General features: G+C 46.4%; 1 protein-coding gene across 25 annotated transcripts in view; it reads right to left on the bottom strand.

The window, feature by feature from the left end:
- Positions 1 to 12,690: 12,690 nt before the first annotated feature.
- The window catches only part of ZCCHC2 (zinc finger CCHC-type containing 2), a 58,524-nt gene continuing 52,649 nt past the window's right edge, over positions 12,691 to 18,565 (bottom strand). For 4 of the 25 annotated variants that reach the window (XR_011441579.1, XR_011441580.1, XR_011441585.1 and 1 more), the window contains exons 14-15: positions 13,818 to 13,930; positions 12,691 to 12,979 (exon numbers count right to left, since the gene is read on the bottom strand). Coding sequence is in view for 4 of the 25 variants with exons in the window: in XM_070275807.1 (XP_070131908.1) it covers positions 18,336 to 18,403 (68 nt within the window). In the remaining 21 variants the exon portion in view is untranslated. Of the gene's footprint in view, positions 12,980 to 13,072; positions 13,931 to 16,313; positions 18,404 to 18,565 lie in introns of those variants that run through there. The other 21 variants (XM_070275807.1, XM_070275808.1, XM_070275809.1 and 18 more) reach the window with 8 other exon arrangements.

Genomic DNA, 18,565 nt, shown 5'->3' with positions numbered 1-18,565 from the left:
CCAAGTGGTGCCACGTCCACACCCGGGATCTACGCCGGCAAACCCCGGGCCGCCAAAGCAGAACGAGTGAACTTAACCACTGGACCACCGGGCCGGCCCCTGTAATTAGTTTTTGATTCAGGACCGTACAAATTGATACCTGGGCATTTTTCCCTTTCATTCACGCACATGTTCATCCATTGAATAAATAATTGTTGACCATCTACACATGCTTGACACTGCGCTAAGGGTTCAAGAGGCAGCAGTGACTAGGAGAGGACGCTGACCCTCTAGTTGGGGAGAGAAGCACTAAACAAGTAAACAAACAGAGAAATTGCAAACTGTGAAGCGCTCTGAAGGAAAGGAAGAGTATAATGCTATCGAAAGGAAGGGGAGAGGAGGTGACATTCAAGCTGAGACCTGGAGATGAGAATGAGCTCCCACGGAAAGTGCTGGAGACACAAAAGAACCTTAGGTCATTTATACAAACCGACAAAAGGAATCCATAGTGATGGACTCAGAAGAGTGGTTACCTGTGGGGAGGGTACCGACTGGGGAGGCATGAGGGAGCCTTCCGGCATGCTGGAAATATTCTGCATCTTGATCTGGCTGAATATATATGCAAAAAATTATGTAGAAATTCATTGAGCTGCACACTTTAAGGTTTGTGCACATTAGTATGTGAACATTATATCTTAATAAACATAAAACATCCCTTCCCAAAAAAGAAAAGAAAGGGCAAGGGGGCCTTTCCAGGTGGAGGGAACGACAAACACGAAGGCCTGTCCGTGGGACAGCCTCCCGGTGAAGAACACAGAGACCTCAGGTGGAGGGCGGGGTTGGGGGGTGGGGGTAGGAGGGGGTGGGATTGGGACGAGGTTGACCTGCACCAATTTAACAGTGGTTATCCCTGGGGAGAGAATTAAGTTTGGGGCTCTGGAACAGGGATTTTAACTGCTTACTCTTTTCAAAAATATTTTGGTTTTGACCATGTCGTCACGTTTTACATGCGTCATTTCAAAAATAAATAAATGAGGCCATTCTTTTGCTTTCAGAGTGTTGCTTCCCGCCTTTGCAGCTGCTTGCTCTAAGGAAGTTAATGGTTTTGCAGGTCCTTTTCTAGTCTCAAGGGGGAAAAAATCCATGGGGTGTGAAGCCCTCATAACCTCTTCTCATCAGGGCTGTGGTTCCAGAAAGTCCACCCAGAGGGCACTCACTTCTTGACTCCAGGAAGAACAGAAGGGAACCACGGAGGCGACAGTTCCTCGCTTCATTCCTTCATCTGACATTTACCCAGTCATAACATATCATCTACAAGGCCCTGCTAGTTTTGCAGGGATTTCCAGGTCCAAATCTCTCTTCTCACTTCAGGATGGAACTAAATGCTGAGAATCCAAGCCTGAGGCAGATGGGATTGGGATCCAGCGGGAAAGCCGGAAGGGAGGAGACGATCCAAAGGGAAAGTTTTCCTGGCCTTCTGGGCTGCCTGCCAGCCTGGGCTGAAGCACCCATTCCAATTGAGGCGTTGGGGAATCAGGTGAAGGCAACAGAGGAGCTCTTTCCAGACCACCAGTCCTCGGGCAGCCCTGTCTTGAGCCTCTTGGAAGGGACCCTTTCCCACCTTCCTCCACTCGCACTCGGGCAGCGGGTGGGGCTGGGGCCTCCCTCTCCCTGTCCCGCTCTGCAGGGTCGCGGCCCCCGGACGCGCGGCGCAGGCAGCTGTGGACACAGCCGGAGCCGGGATGGAGAAGCGCGGCCTCTGCGGTGGCGTCTGGCCAGTCGACTCCGTGTGCGCTGGCGGCGGGGCTGGGTCCTCCTCTTTGGGGCCCTGTGGCTTCGGAGAGGGACAATCCTGGGTGGTTCCCGGCCGTCGCACGCATTTTTCAGGACATTTAGCACCCTCAGCCCTGGCATTAAAACACCCCTAGGGTGCGGCGCGCCGGGGGTGGGATCCTGTGGGCGCCTCTTTTGTTCCTAAAAGCGGCTTGGAGAAGTGAAGAGGGGTGTCCACGTGGCCCGGGGACCGAGGCCGCGGGGGTAGCTGGGACGGCCCCTCTCCTCCCCCGGGATCCAGCCGCCCCGCCGCTCCTCGCCAGCCCCGGACCGGTCCGTACGCCAGCCGGGCAGCTCTCGGGGCGGGGCGCCCGCGGACAGCTCGCTGCCAACCGGGCGGCGGCGGGCGCAACCCAGCGACCGCCGCCCCTGGCGCGGGTGAGCGGCGGTCGGGCTCGGGGCTGGGGGCTCAGGGCCGGGGCTGGGGTCCGGGCTGTGGACCCGCCGGTCACCTGGCTTGGCCGAGTGTCCCGGGAAGTCTTCTCCGAGGCCCAGAGTTTGGCATCGGGGAAGGGAGCGGCCCCCGAGGGACCTCCTTGGAGGATGTGGACGCGATCCCACCCAGCGCGGGCGGGGTGCCCCAGGCCGCCCCCTCCACCGCCTCCTCCAGTTCCTGCCCAACAAACCTGGCGTGATGCCCCGGTGTCAGGGGAGGTTCCACGTGAGGGTCTCCTCCCAGCGGAGCATTGAGGGCTCGACCCCAGCACATTTTTGTTGAACGGATATTTTCAAAAATATATATTTGGGGAGGGGGCGTTGGAGGGCGAACTCGTCCGCAGTGGAGGCTGAGATGACTGCGTCAGAATCCGGGAGGGCAGGAGGCCGGGCCTTTCCTCACAGTCCTCTTGTATCAATCCCTTCCCGTCATCCAAAAAAGGCCCGATTTCTAGGGACGACAAACTGCTCGATTGCATTCTGGAAACTGAGGTGAGAATTGTCAAATTATCAAAACAGATTCAATGGGTGGCCTCATTCCCCTCGCAGTCACATTAGTGCTCCCATATAGCAAGGTTCTGGGTACAAAACCGTATTGTAACACTACTGATTTTCTTTGTAATTCTACGCATGTGATTTGCACCTAAAAACGTCACTCTGAGAAGGGGCTGTGGCTTCCTGAGGCCACAAAGGGGTGAAGACCTCGGTTTTCACACTGAACAGGCAGATTTAAGGGTGCACTGAGTTTGAGGGCACAACTAAAAGGAAAATACTAACGCTCTCAACTGGTACAACTGAGGAAATAGGCATGTCTAACATTATTCGTCACTCAATTATAATTCCTACTTATGTTTCTAATCCTCAACACCTAGATTGCCGACGGCATTAGGAGACCTGGATTCTCTTGGCTCTGTCTGTTCTCTTTAATCCTGGTGACACCTGGGCCCATCCCTTCCCATCTCTGGGCCTCATTTTCCTCATGTAGTTTGAACCACAAGATTGCTAAAGGAGCTAGAACTTCCTGTGATTCCATCATTTATCCGTCCCACCTCTGCGCCCCTCATTACTCCTTTCCCTCTCTTTTATTTCCTCCCTTTTCTCCTCCCAATTCATTTAGCAGGACATACCCAGTGGCTTGTCCTGATGGCAGATGATTGATTGACAAATGTCCCTCCCCTCCATTATCCATCTTGCTTGTAGACAAAAGAAGCAGGGGGCACTTTGGTCAACTGAAACATTCTTTTTTATTAGAACTCCCTGCCTGCCAGCCTGGAACAGGAGACACTGTGTTTGGTCCAGCACTATTCAATAGAACTTTCTGCCATGATGGAAATGTTCTGACCCAGGACAGTAGCCACTAGCCACACGTGGCTACTGAGCACTTGAAATACAGCTAGTGCGACTGAGGAACTGAATTGTAAATTTTATTTAAACTAAATTTAAAATTTTAACAGCTATTTCGAGGTATAAAAAAGACATCAATGAACTGCACCTAAAGCGTAAAAATTGCTGGTTTGACATATATACCTGTGAAACCATGACCACAACCAAGACAGCTAACATACTGATCACGTCCCAAGGTTTCCTCACGCCCCTTCATAACTCCTCCGTACCCGGCCCCACACTCAAGCAACCATTGATCTGCTGTCTGTCATGAGATTAGTTTGCATTTCCTAGGATATTATGTAAATGGAGTCATGCAGCCTGTACTGTTTTTTTTGTCTGGCTTCTTACTCTCAGCAAAATTATTTTGATATTCATCCATATTGCGTGTGTCTGTTTCTTTTTATTGCTGAATAATATTCCCTTGTTTGGCGATACCACAGTTGCACCTGTTGATGGAGATTTGGGTTGTTCCATTTTTTGGCTATGAACAAATAAATAAAGCTGCTGTGAACATTCTTGCACAGATCTTTGTGTAGACATTTCTCTTGGGTAAATTCCTAAATGTAGAATGGTTGGTTTCTGTTAGGTGTGTGTTTAACTTAAGAAACTGGCAAACTTTTCCAAAGTAGTTGTACCATTTTACATTCCTGCCTATTCCACCACATCCTAGCCAACACCTGGTATGGTGAGTCTTTTTAATTTTAGCATTCTCATGGGTGTGTAGTGGTATCTAATTTTGGTTTTAATTTGTATTGCCCTAATGCTAATGATGTTGAGCATCTTTCCATGGGCTTATTTGACATTAGTATATCTTCTTTGGTGAAGTGTTCGTATCTTTCACCCATTTTTCATTACACTGTTTATTATTGAGTTTTAAGGGTTCTTTCATATTCTAGATTCAAGTCCCTTATCAAATACATAATGTGCAAATATTTTCTCCCAGTCCATGGCTTGTCTTTTTATTTTCTTAACAATGTTTTTCAAAGAGTAGAGCTTTAATTTTGAAGAAGTCCAATTTATTAATTTATTCTTATAGGTTGTTTTCAGTGTAGTATCTAAGAAATCTTTGCCCAACCCAAAGTCACAAAGGTTTTTTCTCTATACTTTTGTGTATACATTTTACAGTTTTTGCTTTTATATTTAGATTTATGGTCCATTTTGAGTTAGTTTTGGCACATGGTGCAAGGTAGGAGTTGATGTTCAGTTTTTTGCATATGGATATCCAATTGTTTCAGTACCATTTGTTGAAAAGACTATCTTTCTCCCATTGAGTCACCTTTGCACCTTTGTCGAAAATCAGTTTTTGGTATATGTGTAGATCTGTATCTGGATTCTCTATTCTATTGCACTGATTGCTTAATTTAAATTTAAACAACTATCTGTGGCTAGTGGCTACCAAATTGGACTTCTCAGGTTTAGACTGTGAGCATCTCAGAAAGGATGCTGTTTGTAAATCTCATCAGAGAGAACTTTTGGCTCTGCCTTACGCTCCAGAATAATAATTTAAACATTCTTATCATGTGGCTGCTGAAGAGGAGTTAACTTCCACTGTCTCTCAGTAAGTGGACTTCAATTTTCTCTAGCAGTTTATTATCAGGTCTTTAAGGGCTGGAGGCCCAAGAAGATGGGAGAGCTCCAGGCTCTGAGATCTCACAGTTCAAATCCTGACTTAGCGACTTACTAGCTGTGTGACCACAGGCAAGTTACTTAGCGTTTCCTTGTCTGTTTCTTCATCTATAAAATGGGTATCGTAATTACACCTATGTCCCAAGATCATCTGAGGATTAAATAATACATGGAAGTGCTTAGGATAATGCCTGGGACATGATAAGGACTCAGTGAAAGCTCCTCATTACTATTAGTTCATGTAATATAAAACAAAACACAGCAGCCGAGGGGGGAGACAGTCTGTCCTTTCTGAACCCTGTTCTCTTGTCTTCAGAGAAGCTCTTGTGTGTTTTCGCTCCCATTTCAAACACTTCAGCTTCAGGACATTTGGTGGCTGTGCAGGCACTGGTGGTATCTCCACAGCCCCAGTATTACGATTCCCATTTTGCAGATAAGAATTAAGGCATTCAGATATTTGTCCAAAGTCACATGGGTACTGGGTGACAGAGTTAAGATCTAAATCCAGGGTTTTAGGCCTCTAAAGTTTGTGCTTTTCATTTCGTGATGTTCAAAATCGATGCGCATCTGAATGGCCTGGGCACTTGGGAAATGCGCGCTCCCGGGCCCTCCCAAGGCATTCCGTCCGTGGGGCTGGGCCTGGGAGTCTGCATTTCGTAGGCTCCCCAGGCGGTCCTTGGATGGCACTGGAGAAGCGCTGTGGCCCCCCGGCTCCACCACTTTCACTCCACTTGAAGGGCCTCTTCCAATTGTTTTCAATCAAGAATTACCACCATCTTTGCCAGAGTAAACACACCTCTGTGTTCTATTAGGTGGAAAGTCTGATTTAAGAGGAAACTGGAATTCAGAACTTGGCACAATGATTTATTTTCACTGGGGTCATGGACACTCGAGAGCAGCTCGCGTCCTCCTTGACATGTTTTTCAGGATGGCCAGAAAGATGTATATTTTACTACTGAACTCCAGAGCAGATACTTAGTGATTCTGAAGCACTAGGACCCTGAATAATTTACCATGAGGTGGGTGGGGCGGGAGATGTGTGCTGCGGACCCCCACGCAGGAAAAGCCCCTCCATGGGGCTGAGCTTCCTCTCTGCTGCCACATGGTGATTTTCCATCCTGTGGGAAGCAGAGGGCAATAACAGTCTGCACTACTGTCTGTTGTTCCGCCAAGGCCCTGCCAAGGTCTTGTGTGTGTTCTAGAAGGAGACACATCTGCACTGAGGGGCAACAGGCAACACCTGCACCCGCTGCCTGAAGCCTGCAGCGAGAAAGCGGCTTACTTCTTCTTTTACTGTGCCTGACTCTATAAATACACTGGGGAGGAACTCAGTCCTTTGTGTCCCAAATAAGGTTGAAGAAGTTATGAGGGGATGTCACCATAGGCCCACAATGTTTGTCCTCTGGGCAAGTAACAAAAGGGGTCAGCAGTGGCCCAGCCCCCTGATAGTGCCTGGTTTTCTCTACAAGGGATGGACTTGGAAGCCCCCAGGGTCCACCCCCACCACCCAGTGAGCGGCGCCAGCTTTGGGTTGAGGACTTGGCAACCAGTGGGGAATCCATTTCTGGAACGTTGCTGACTGAACACAGAAGTACCACTGGATGCTGCTTGGTGTTACATCTGATAAGAATAAAGACACAGTTGAACCCTCTGACTGGTTTCTGTCCCTTGGTGTCCCCACATTTCCATTTCATTGCAATAAAAAGAACAAAGCATTAAAAGAATGAAAAGACAAGGAGAAAATATTTGCAAAACGCATATCTGACAAAGGACTGGTATCCAAAATACACAAATCTTAAAACTCAACAATAAGAAAACAAACCATCCAACTAAAAAAATCAGCAAAAGGGGCCAGCCCCGTGGCCGAGTGGTTAAGTTCCTGTGCTCCGCTTCGGTGGCCCAGGGTTTCACTGGTTCAGATCCTGGGCGCGGACATGACACCACTCATCAAGCCATGTTGAGGTGGCATCCCACATGCCGCAACTAGAGGGACCCACAACTAAAAGTATACAACTATGTACCGGGGGGCTTTGGGGAGAAAAAGGAAAAATAAAATCTTAAAAACAAATCAGCAAAAGATCTTAACAGACACTTCACTAAAAAGGATGACAAGCAAGCATATGAAAATGTGCTCCACATATGTCATTAAGGAAATGCAAATTCACACAACAGTAAGATGCTACTACATACCTCCTAGAATGGCTAAAGTCTAAAACACTGACAAGACCCACTGCTGGGGAGGATGTGCGCAACGAGAACTCCCACTCACTGCTGGTGGCATGCAGAACGGCACGGCCGCTTTGGAAGACAGTTTGGCAGTTTCCTACAAAAGCAAATATATCTTACCATACAATCCAGCAGTTGCACTCCTTGGCATTTATCCAAATAAACTGAAAACTTACGTCCACACAAAAACCTATACACAGATGTCTAGAGCAGCTTTATTCATAATCGTCAAAGCCTGGGGGCAACCAAGATGTCCTCCAGTAGGTGGATGGATAAACAAACTATGGGACATCCAGACAACGGACTATCCAGCAAAAAAAGGAGCTATCACGCCCTGAAAAGACATGGAGGAACCTTAAACGCACATGACTAAGTGAAAGCAGCCCACCTGAAAAGGCTGCCTACTGTGCGATTCCAACGACATGACATTCTGGAAAAGGCAAAACTATGGAGACAGTAAAATGATGAGCGGTTGCAAAGGGTTGGAAGGCAGAGGGGACAAACAGGCAGAGCCCAGTGGATTTTCAGGGCCCTGGAACTACCCTGTATGCTGTTGTAATGGTGGGCACGTCATTATACATTTGCCAAAACCCACAGAGGGTACCACACAAAAAGCGAATTCTAATGTAAATTGTGGCCTTCAGTTAGCAATAAACTGTCAGTACTGGCTCATGGATTATAAAAAGAAACATACAAAACACATGTATAAAATAATTACGATATATAAAATAGAAATAGCTAACATGAAGGACGAAGAGCAGTCTGAACCAAAGAAGGCAGGCATCCCTAACTTTGACAGGCCTTACAACAGGAAGGCAGGTTTTAAATGAGAAAACATTTTTAAAGGAACTAAAATGACGTGTTAGTGCTCCCTGTTTGCCAGGCACCATGTCTGAACAGATTAACCCTCACGTGGCCCTGAGGGTGGACACTCCTGGAATCTTTCTTACAGGTAAGGGAAGCTGCTCAGAGGCCCCAGCTAGAGCGGCAACCTTAGGATTCAAACGAGTCTATGCCGATAACCACTACATCAGACGGCTTTTTAGAAAAATTAGTGACTAGAGTGAGGTCAAAGGGTTGTCCAAGGACCTCCTCAAAAAGAGAGAATTATAACATCATTTATTTGTTAGTAAATAGATCCTTCTGCAGTGCTTGTCCTGGCGGTTTAAACATTGCCCCAGAAATCGAATTCGTGCTCCTATGTTTAGCAAACTGCCCTCCCTCCCCTCATCCCCCTGACACAGTGAAAGGCAGATTTTAGCCACTCACCTTTTATTTCTGTAAATTCACATTAGTGTCGTCCAGATGCAGTTTCCTGGAGGCCTCTGCTGCTGGCTGCTCGGGCATCGAGTTCAGCTTGCTGCCTGACACACACTCTGTGTAAAAAGACAGCCCCTCTGGTGGCCTGGGGCCTCTCCTCTGTCCCTGGCTTGTTTGACCGCTACAAGTCACCAGAGATTTAATAGTGACTTGTGACAAGGTCTGCATCTCCTGAGCCTCAACCCGGGAACTGTGCCCTGGAGGCTGGGGATGGACCAAGAACTGGTAGAGAAGGCTGAGGAGGTGGGGAGGGAACAGGATCCTGGGGACCCGGCCCAGAGCCACTGTGGGCGCCGACTCCGCGGGAGAGTGATGGAAGAGAAAGGAGAGCCCCACAGAGGCCGGTGAATTAGCTGGGACAGTGAAACCAACCCTCAAATCTCCACCCCTAATCCACCTAAACCTTCTCCACGCCCCTGCTTCCTACACCATTAGAAAAAATCCCTAAACTGTGCTGAGCGAGCGGCCGCACCTCAAATGAATGGTTCCAACCTCAGTGGACTCTCAGGGTCAACTCAGTGCCCTTCGGCTCCCGTTCCAAGCAGCGCTTCCAGACCACACTGCCTCTCCTAAGCCCCGGCCTCTCCTTATTCCACCAAGAAAAGACAGGCCATCAGGTCCCTTTCCTTCTCCTGCACATTTATGATGTACCAGCTGCACCAGCTCCCTCTTCACATTCTTCGGTCCGTCTGGCATCTTCCTCCAGCGCTGCTCTCAGTCCCCTGCCCCACTCCTCACCGTTCCTCTTGTAACTATCCTCTTAAAGTCACTGATGACCTCATGATCGTCAAACTCACTGGCCATGATTCCTTACCTCTACTGCACGTGGGAACGACCCTTTCATTCTTGAAATTTGTCTTTGGTCTTCAGGGCACATTCTCTCCATCTTCTCCAATCTCTCTGAATTCTCATTCTCAACCTTTGATGGCTCTGCCCTCCCTCCCCCAAAACATTCTGATAACTTCCACTGTAGGTCTGTGTTTGGGGGGAGGGACTGCCAAGGGATCTGTGTTTTCACTGAAGCCCTTCAAGTGATTCTGCTGGTAACCCAAGGCCATACTTTCACTCCCAGATGTGCTCAAGCACCACAAAGTCAGCATGAGCAAAAGAACTGTTTTTCTCCTTCTTCATGCCCTGCTACCCCTCCCAGCCCCAGCCTTGCCCAGTCCTCACAGCTCTTGCTGGCACTACCTGCTTTCTTATTTCCGCCCGCCCCCGACACGTGGTATAGGAGAGCTTTTCTGAGATACAGCTTTGACGATGCTGCTGTCTCTGCCATTTCTCACCTCTTCACTAAGGAATCTCTCACTTCTTCCTTCTTGGCCCAACTAGAATGTTCTGTCCTTTGAAAACTCTTCTCCAATTCTCCGCAGGCAGAGTTCACCTCTCCACTAATTGTAGCTGGTTATGCAACTCCCTACACTCTGAACTCCCGTTCTTAGCCAAGAAACGTTTGCTAAACAGCTGACTGTGTGCACATCCTACTCAAGCACCAGATGCTGTTTATCGTGCTAAGAAAACACAGCACCAAATAGGACAGAGTGCAAATCTCTACACTCACCCCCTCTGGGGCCTGAAGGACCCCAGAAAGTGCAACTGTACTAGATGAGGTGCATCTATGTCGGGGTCAGCTAGCTTTTTCCGTACAGGCACAGAGAGTAACTATGTCAGGCTTTGAGGGCCACACGGTCTCTGCCGTTACCTGCTCACCTTTGCTGTTGTAGGGCGAAAGCAGCCACGATACATAAATGAATGAGAGTGGCTGTATTCCAATAATAGTTTATTTGTAGACACTGAAATTTGAATTTCACGTAATTTTCATGGGCCATGAAAAATTATTCCTCTTTTGTTTCTTTTTCAACCATTTAAAGATGTAAAAACTGCTCTTAGCCATGGGCCGCAGTTTGCCCATCCCCGTGTCACCAGTCTGCGAGCTACGCCTAACCTGAGTCCTTCAGCACAAGGCTTGGCATGTGAGCTTTATTTTTTGACTGAAACGTCCCTGCAGGAGAAAACTTTATCAATGTAAGTGGAGAAGAGCCTGGAAAGTCTAGGACAGTGCGTAAGGAGGGCCAGAATCTGCTCTTCAGCGAGACTACGTACAGCCAGAACTGCTGGTGCTGCCACCTAGTGACTGGTCACCTGAGTGAGGTCTGTCCTCGGCTCCGGCTCTCCCCCAGGACCGGGAAGGCGTGTTCCCTCCCACAGGCACACGGCGACAGCTGGGGTTTGTGTTCCTGACCACATCCAATAAACACTTCAAATCAGTTAAACCAAAAATAAGTGTAAAGAATTATAAAATCTTGATAAATCATTTAAAGTGAAAAAGCTTCAAGTCATAGAATTTTGAGATCATTTGGTTCAGTTTCTACTACTCTTTACCGACCATCCCCCCAGCTTTTGGAGAAAACTTCGAAGGTCCAGGAGGGCCAATTGTTCAAGATGACAAGGCAGAGCCTGCCTCAGAGACCCGCCTGCCTGATCCCGGCACAGGGCACTCCATGCCACCAGAGTGAGCGCCTACAAAAGTCCTGTGACGTGGGCACCCCAGAGAAGGGGAGCTGCCCAGTGGGTAAAAGCATTGGGTTCCAATCCCGGCCCTGTCACTTAATTGCTCTGTGCCCTTGGACACTTACTTAGCCTTTGTGCCTCAGCTTCCCCAGCTGTAAAATGGGGCAGAGTACCTACCTCACAGAGTTGTTGTGAGGTTGAAATGAGCTAATAGTGCCTTCAATGGGCATTAAGGTGTTAGCTACCAATACAAATTTACTGAGCACCCACTGTGTGTCACACACTGAGTGCTTTATTATTTTGCCAGATTTAATCCTTGTTGCTAGTCCACAAAGTGATGTTACCCTCTTCTGTAAATAAGCCTGAGAAAGGGCATGTGTACTGTGGGTGGGTGCTGGGAACAAAGCCATGATGGGTGCCCCCCTCACACTAGCTCCAATGCACAACTCACACTGAAGGCATCCACTGCACAACTGAGCTACACGTTACAAAGATGACCCAACCCTGACATGCTAGCAAGGATGAGCACTGAGTAACTGCTGGGTAACCTGGTGGCATTCTTAGCATTCAGAAGGGCCTTTGGGGTGGGTGTGACTATCACCGTTCCTGCTTCAAGGTGACTTTGCCTCCATCCTTCTTGGTGTGGGGAGTGTTTCTGAGTGGTGCTGGCTGGTAGAGGGAGTGCTTGGGACAATCTATATGCAAATGTCGGAGCTTTAAAAGTATCAGCAGTTATGTGTCCTTTCTGCTTGCCCTCGTACTGATTTTTTCCTAAGTTCTGAAGTTTCAAAACTAATGGAATATTCACTTTATGCTTGATTTATCAAGACACCTGGGGATAATGATGCTTGCAAAGCAAAACTCAGTGTTCCCACAGAGGTTTGTGCACGTTTAAACCATGGATGTGCTGCTCCTTGAGCTTACCTGAGACAGACAAGTGCTTAAGGCCTAGCTGTAACAGTCCTGAGGTTTCCCATCTCTGGAAACTCCCTCATCCCATGTCTTGAACTCCTTCAACAGAGACGCAGAAAAGAGACATACCGACCCACTAGGCCCACCCCACTCCTCTCTCAGGAATCCAGAGGCCCCATGGTTGTAATGTCCATGCGCCCCTATCATTTTATATGGATTAAAAAGGCCACTGCCCTGGGGTCAGCAGCAAAGCTACCTGTGCGGCAGGCAAGGTGTTCGAGAGGTGGGAATTAAACATAAGCTGGGGCCTGGCCTTCATCACCGGTGTGTCTGTGGCACTTAACCCCTCTAAACCCCAAGTTCCTCATCCATAAAATAGGGAAGATGATCCCATGCCCATCACAGTTGTGCTGACCGACGAGCACAGAGGAAAGTGCAAAGGAAACCGTCACGTACCATCCACACGTTTAAGATGTTTATCACAAACTTAGATTGCAAAGGCTGAAAGAGGAGACTGCTCAGATTACTTTTATGGCCAGCTGCCTGCTTTCCTTAATATTTTGGGCACAGGCTTACAATCTCAAATGTCTTCTGTCTTCCATTCAATTTTCCATAAATTAGGTCAGTGGGAAATGACATCTGCTTGCGTGCATGGGCCTCTTCCTCCACCAGGTGGCACTGCTTCCCAATTAGCAATTTCTTTCTGCGAGAGGCTGGCTCAAACCTCCTTTTACAGCAGATCAAGTTGGAGCTGCAAGAGGAAAAAGAAAAACAATGAAGAACCACTGGGAGATCCTACCCCCACCACCTACCCCCGAATTTCAAGTAGCAAACAGGATCTCACGATTAGGAGCTCTGGTGACTGAGGCCTGTAGTCACTGCAGAAGAGGTGTGACTGCAGTAAGGAGGGGGGGGTCTCTCATCCCCCCACTTGTGATGTGCCCCACTTTCCAAAGCAGGAAAGAGGAAGCCTAAAGCCCCTGTGCTTCCTAGACAGACAGATGTCTACGTAAACACACGGCGTTCAGGCAGTGTGTACCCACGCTCCAATCTAGAGGGTTCACATTTTCCAAAAGAGGACAGCATTTAAGAATTAGGTCGATTTCTCTTGAGATATGGCAAAGAAAAGTTATTTTTGCATGTACAGGCACAGGAGCTGTGATTTGTAAGCAGAGATAAAATACTGATGTGAGCTTGACCTTAGGAATCCAAATTGTGTAAGCCAACGTACCAAGGGTCGTTTTCTGGGAAAGGACAGCGCTGCCCTCTGTGCTCAGTCACATCCAGGGTCTAGGGCACTGCAGTTGCAAGCTCCCCTCTGCCACCCTGGGACCCCAGGGCCTTCTCTCATAACAGCCGGTCTCTCTGCCCCACCTCCCCCAAGACGAGGAAGGTCCAGAGATGCAGTGACCATGTTTAAAGTCAGAGCATCCCTTTCCTCACCTCGTCCCCCACACCTCAGATCATTTCTCTCATAATCAATGGGCCCCCTTAGCAGGTGGGGTGGGGTGGGGGAAGTCAGCATTTTTCTTTATTCTTTTCAGATGAGATGATGGGAGGATATGGGTGGAGGTACTGTCACAGCTTGCCTCTGTTCCTTTCACTGCCTTAACCTTAGAATGCTTTTGTAATCAGTACGTAGAATTGAAAAAAGGTGTCTTCCAAGCTCAAATGGACGATACTCATTAGTACTAGATGCTACCTGGTAAAAAAAAGAGAGAGATTATTTTACACTGTGCTTTAATCTTTTTGGAACCATCTCAGAAAAATCTGATTTTTAGCACTTACATAAAAAATTAAATGTGGACTTGCCTTGTAATGAATTTATTCTACTTTGGTACTGAATTATCGGGACTGCATGACTCAGCCCATGTATGTACAGCCCAGAGCTCCCATTAATTGGTAAGGTCTCCAACTAGATTTAATCTTTGAGGACAAGGAATATTTTATGTCTTTTATCAGTGGATAGAGCTGAAATCACTAACTTTACTATAAGAACTGTGTTTGCTAAGTTCCTCACCCCCAAAGAACTATTGCCTTCATTCCTAGGCTTAATTCTCTTCCACATTTTCCCTGTCTCATAAAACAGTATCACAATTTTGTTCATCAAAGTTGTATTCAACTAACATTTGAGAGCCACCTTGGTACTATTTCGTTATGTTGGACCTTTCCCTTATATTCTTTCATTTAATCCGTGTAGCCATAATTTAAAATAAACAATCTCATTTTATATCTAGGGCAGATGAGGCTCAGAGGCCAAAGTCCTTCTACTCATCTCTTCTACCCACTTTCTTTCCCACTGTCCCACCCTAACCAGTCCCTGAGCTTCCAGGCTTCTTTCCTCAACCATCCAATGGTTTCCTTAAAAGCTATCAACATCTTTTTCCCTCCATTTAAAACTTGGTAACTTCCAATTTTTCATTCAATCAACTCCAAAATCTCCAAAATCAACTCCAAAATCGAGTCTGACTGTGTTTCATCTATTGAACCAGAAATCTCCTAACTCTTTCAAGATGTTCCAGCTACAAGTGCCTTTGTCTCTCCTCCTGCTACAGGACACTGATTCTAGTCCTGTGCCTTTCTCTTCCAGCACTTTCCGCCTAAGGGTGCGTCCCCTCCCTCACACCGGGACCATCCAAACCCGCCATCCTGTAAGGCTCTCCCCACACTCACCTCCTCGTGAAGCCTCACACAAACACCTCCAGGCTACACTGATTTCCCCCTGGCCGAGCCTCCCCATGGCACTATTACATCATTTCAGGAGGGTGTCAGGATATGGACCGAGGGATTTTGTGTGAGTGTGAACCCCTTGAAAATATGGCAATCTTGGAAAACTGAATATTAGCACATCCTACCACTCAGCACTTGCACGCCTAGAAGAACTCTTGTACACGCGAACCAGGAGACTGGTACAAAAATGCTATTTGTAATAGCAAAAAAAAAAAAAGAAAAGAAAACACCCAAATGTCTGTTGACAGAGGGGATAACTTGTGTGTGTATTCCTGTGTTCTACCCCATGCAATGGAGTATTTTAAAGGCAATGAAAATGAATAAACTGCAGGAACACAGTATCAGGACTGTAAAACCAGATGAGTAGAGGCAGTCACAGAAGACTAGGTACAGGATACCCTTTCTATAAAGATCAAGAAAAGTCAAAATCCACTGTATATTTCAGGAGGATGGAAAATGTGAGAAAAAAGCGAGGGTATAATAAAACCTAGGGCAGTGGTTTCCTTGGTGTGGCGAGGGAGGGGGGAGGGATGGATGAGGGACACAGGTGGCGACACTGGAGGTGTGTGAGTTAACCTGAAGGAGGTCCCTAACTTATGCACATGGTGCACGGGTGGGAGTTTGCCGGCTAACAAGGAAAGCTGGCACACTGTAAACCATCAGGGATTCGGTGATCATTTCAAACCCACTGCCCAGCTGGGTGCAGAGGGAACATCCACTAGATGGCTCCAGACAATCATCCAGTGCCCTGAGGGCTTGAGCCCTTCTGAGGGTCCATTAGGTCCCAGAAGGCTGTGGGGACAACCGCAGGGGCCTGGAGTGAACAACAACACATGAGTCCTCGCCAGAGGACATGACCGATCTATGGATACTTGGAAAGCACCTCCTCCTCAACTTGTATCAATTACTGATCATGAAGAACTGCCTTGAGACTGGGCTATAGAAGACAGAGCCACTGAATATAAGGGATTCAATACTGTGCTGAAAGACAGGCCTGAAAAACAAAATCATATTAAATGTGAGACAGTGAATTAGGTCCTCTACACTTTCGAGGAGGACCTAAACCAAAAACATAGCTCTAGGGTGACAAGGACTCTGTTCTGGCCACCACGGTCGCCTCTGGCACACAGTGTGTGCTCAGTCAGCACAGAAACGCAGTCTATCAGTGGCCACAGAGGCGACCTAGACAGTAAGGCTATTTGGGGGAAAAATTTAAGAAAATCCAAAAGGTAAATAATTTTGGGATCCACTGCCCACATTATGGGGAAATAATGGGTTGATTCCTACAAAAAAAAAAATCACCATGTATGATGTTCTCCTTTCACTTTTATGAAATTTGCAATAAAGCACAATTCTTAAGCCGTTTTTCATTTTTTTATTGCTGTTAATTCAAGGAAAAAAGGTTGCATAAAATCCAATCTGTTCTAGAAATATAAGTGGCCTTTCCAGTACATAACATTTCAAATATCAAAGTATATGGTAAACATACAAATAAGGAGAAGGTAACATACCTCCTATGTACAGTACAGTATTTTAAATCATAAAATAAGCTCCATAAAGTACACCTGGCATGTGATTCACAATGCGGTCCATATGTGGCTTATCAAAGCTCTCACTTGAACAACTCAACTGCAGCTTAACAATTAATTTAATAATGTGGTCCAAAAATACCCAGATCAAATAAAATATATTTAATCAAAATAATTTCCTTTACTCCAACTTTTTTCTTTTTAAATTAAAGCTTTCATCTACCCCTTCACACCCACCCTTTCCCTTCCCCTTAACTCCCACCCCTGAAACAAAGTTTTAAAATGTACATTGGTGCTAGAAATATAAATGCTACCTATGAAGCATTAAATGAAGTTTCTTTTTTCTTCAAGTTTTCCCTCTTGTCTAGCAATCTGTTCGGCTTCTGAATCAAGACCAAATATTTCAGTTCCTCTGATGCACACCAACATTACTCCACACAACAAAAATCTATCATTTCTGCTCCATACTGAGGAATGGGAAACAAAACCAACCCAGCCCCTTAGCCTATGACCATCCAGCGGGAGCTGCTCACTGCCATTGAACGCAGCAGTCCAAAAACTACACCCAATCTTCCAGATAACCTCAGTGCACTTTAGGAAATAAAAAATTACCTGGAAGCAATTTAGTACATAGATTGGCTTTAAAAAAAAAACTTTTTTTTTGTTCAAACAGCAGCATTAAACTTAGTGACATGACACTGACATGATTAATACCATCTTAACACACTCAGAATTCAGTCTTTCACATTATAATCGAGCATAGTGGTAAACTGTTATAAAAGTGACTTTGCTACGAGAGACAGGTTAGGGAACAGATACCTGACTTTGGAGAAACACAGAGCTTCTGTTCAGATTGCAATAAAACCACACACATTTTAAACACAATGTAACACTGTAACAGTTGGTGTAGAAAAAGAAATCTTTACTCAAGTAGTGTCTCTTTCAGCACAACACAGTGGTAGACTACAAGTAAACTGGCTGTCGACTGTCGTTACACACACACACAGGAGGACGACACTCATACCAGCTTGTTCACTTTATGTCTCTCTGAAGCAACAGGCTAAAAAAGTAGGATGAAGTAAAAAGGTTTTTTTTGTTTTTTTGTTTTTTAAGAAAAAGCTCTTTGTCCACTTCATACATCATATTTTTTCAGTTTCGTATGGTTTTACTTCTTCCTCTTTCCCACTTACTCTGATTTTTTTTGGACAACAAGCACTGCATATGTGTATTACGTGATGCTGTTTATTACATATATACACACTATTTTGGGAATTTGAGTTCTCCCTTAAGATTAGGTGAAACATTTTACCTTGATTTATATGCAGAGCAGTTTACAAAGTGTGGACAATGCACTGCCAGCCCCCCTGCAGCAGGCCACTGGGAGGACGAGGGCGGCAGGGAGAAGAGTACAGTGGAGGGGAAAGTGAGAAAAGCTGGGGAAGAAGCAAAGTTTCTTTTTTTTCAAAACCATGTAACTGTCACCAGTGTTGTAAAAAAGGTCAAATACACAGTTTTCAAGATTCAGTAAACATTGCACACAGCAAGTATTCAGTGTAAAAAGAAAAAAAAAACACGTGTCAACATGTTCCTTTTGATGGTTTGTTTGGATGTCTGATTACACGTATCATACAGATAAGCCTGTTGTTGAACCAGGAGACCAGAGGCTCAAAAGCAACACATTCCTCTGTGTTTTGGACATCGGTACAAGAGAAATGAAAAATCCCAACTGCATAGAAATCTAGGAAATGTACGACAAAGAAACACAAACAAAATACCTTTCCTTTCCTCCCCTCCACCCCCCAGGACTCCCCACACTTCAGTGTATTAAGTAGGCAAGCTTTTCTTGTTTCAGTCTGCAGAATCCAACGTATCATTAGAAGGGGGGAGGGGAGGTGCGTATCTCAGTCTGTAAGTGCCTAAAACGGGAAAGACAGAACTGCTAAGTCACTGCTTACAAGGAAGGCATCACAAACCACTACAAGACATCAAACGGGCATGCTTGTCAGAAGGCACCTTCTTCCACACTACTACGATTCCAAAATGATAAATAAAACTTTAAAAAAGTAATACGAAGTTTG

This window comes from Equus caballus, chromosome 8 (genome assembly GCF_041296265.1).
Source record: "Equus caballus isolate H_3958 breed thoroughbred chromosome 8, TB-T2T, whole genome shotgun sequence".
Taxonomy (NCBI): Eukaryota; Metazoa; Chordata; class Mammalia; order Perissodactyla; family Equidae; genus Equus; species Equus caballus.
The sequence above is the reverse complement of the archived record's forward strand: the minus strand, read 5'-3'. Positions and strand labels throughout refer to the sequence as shown.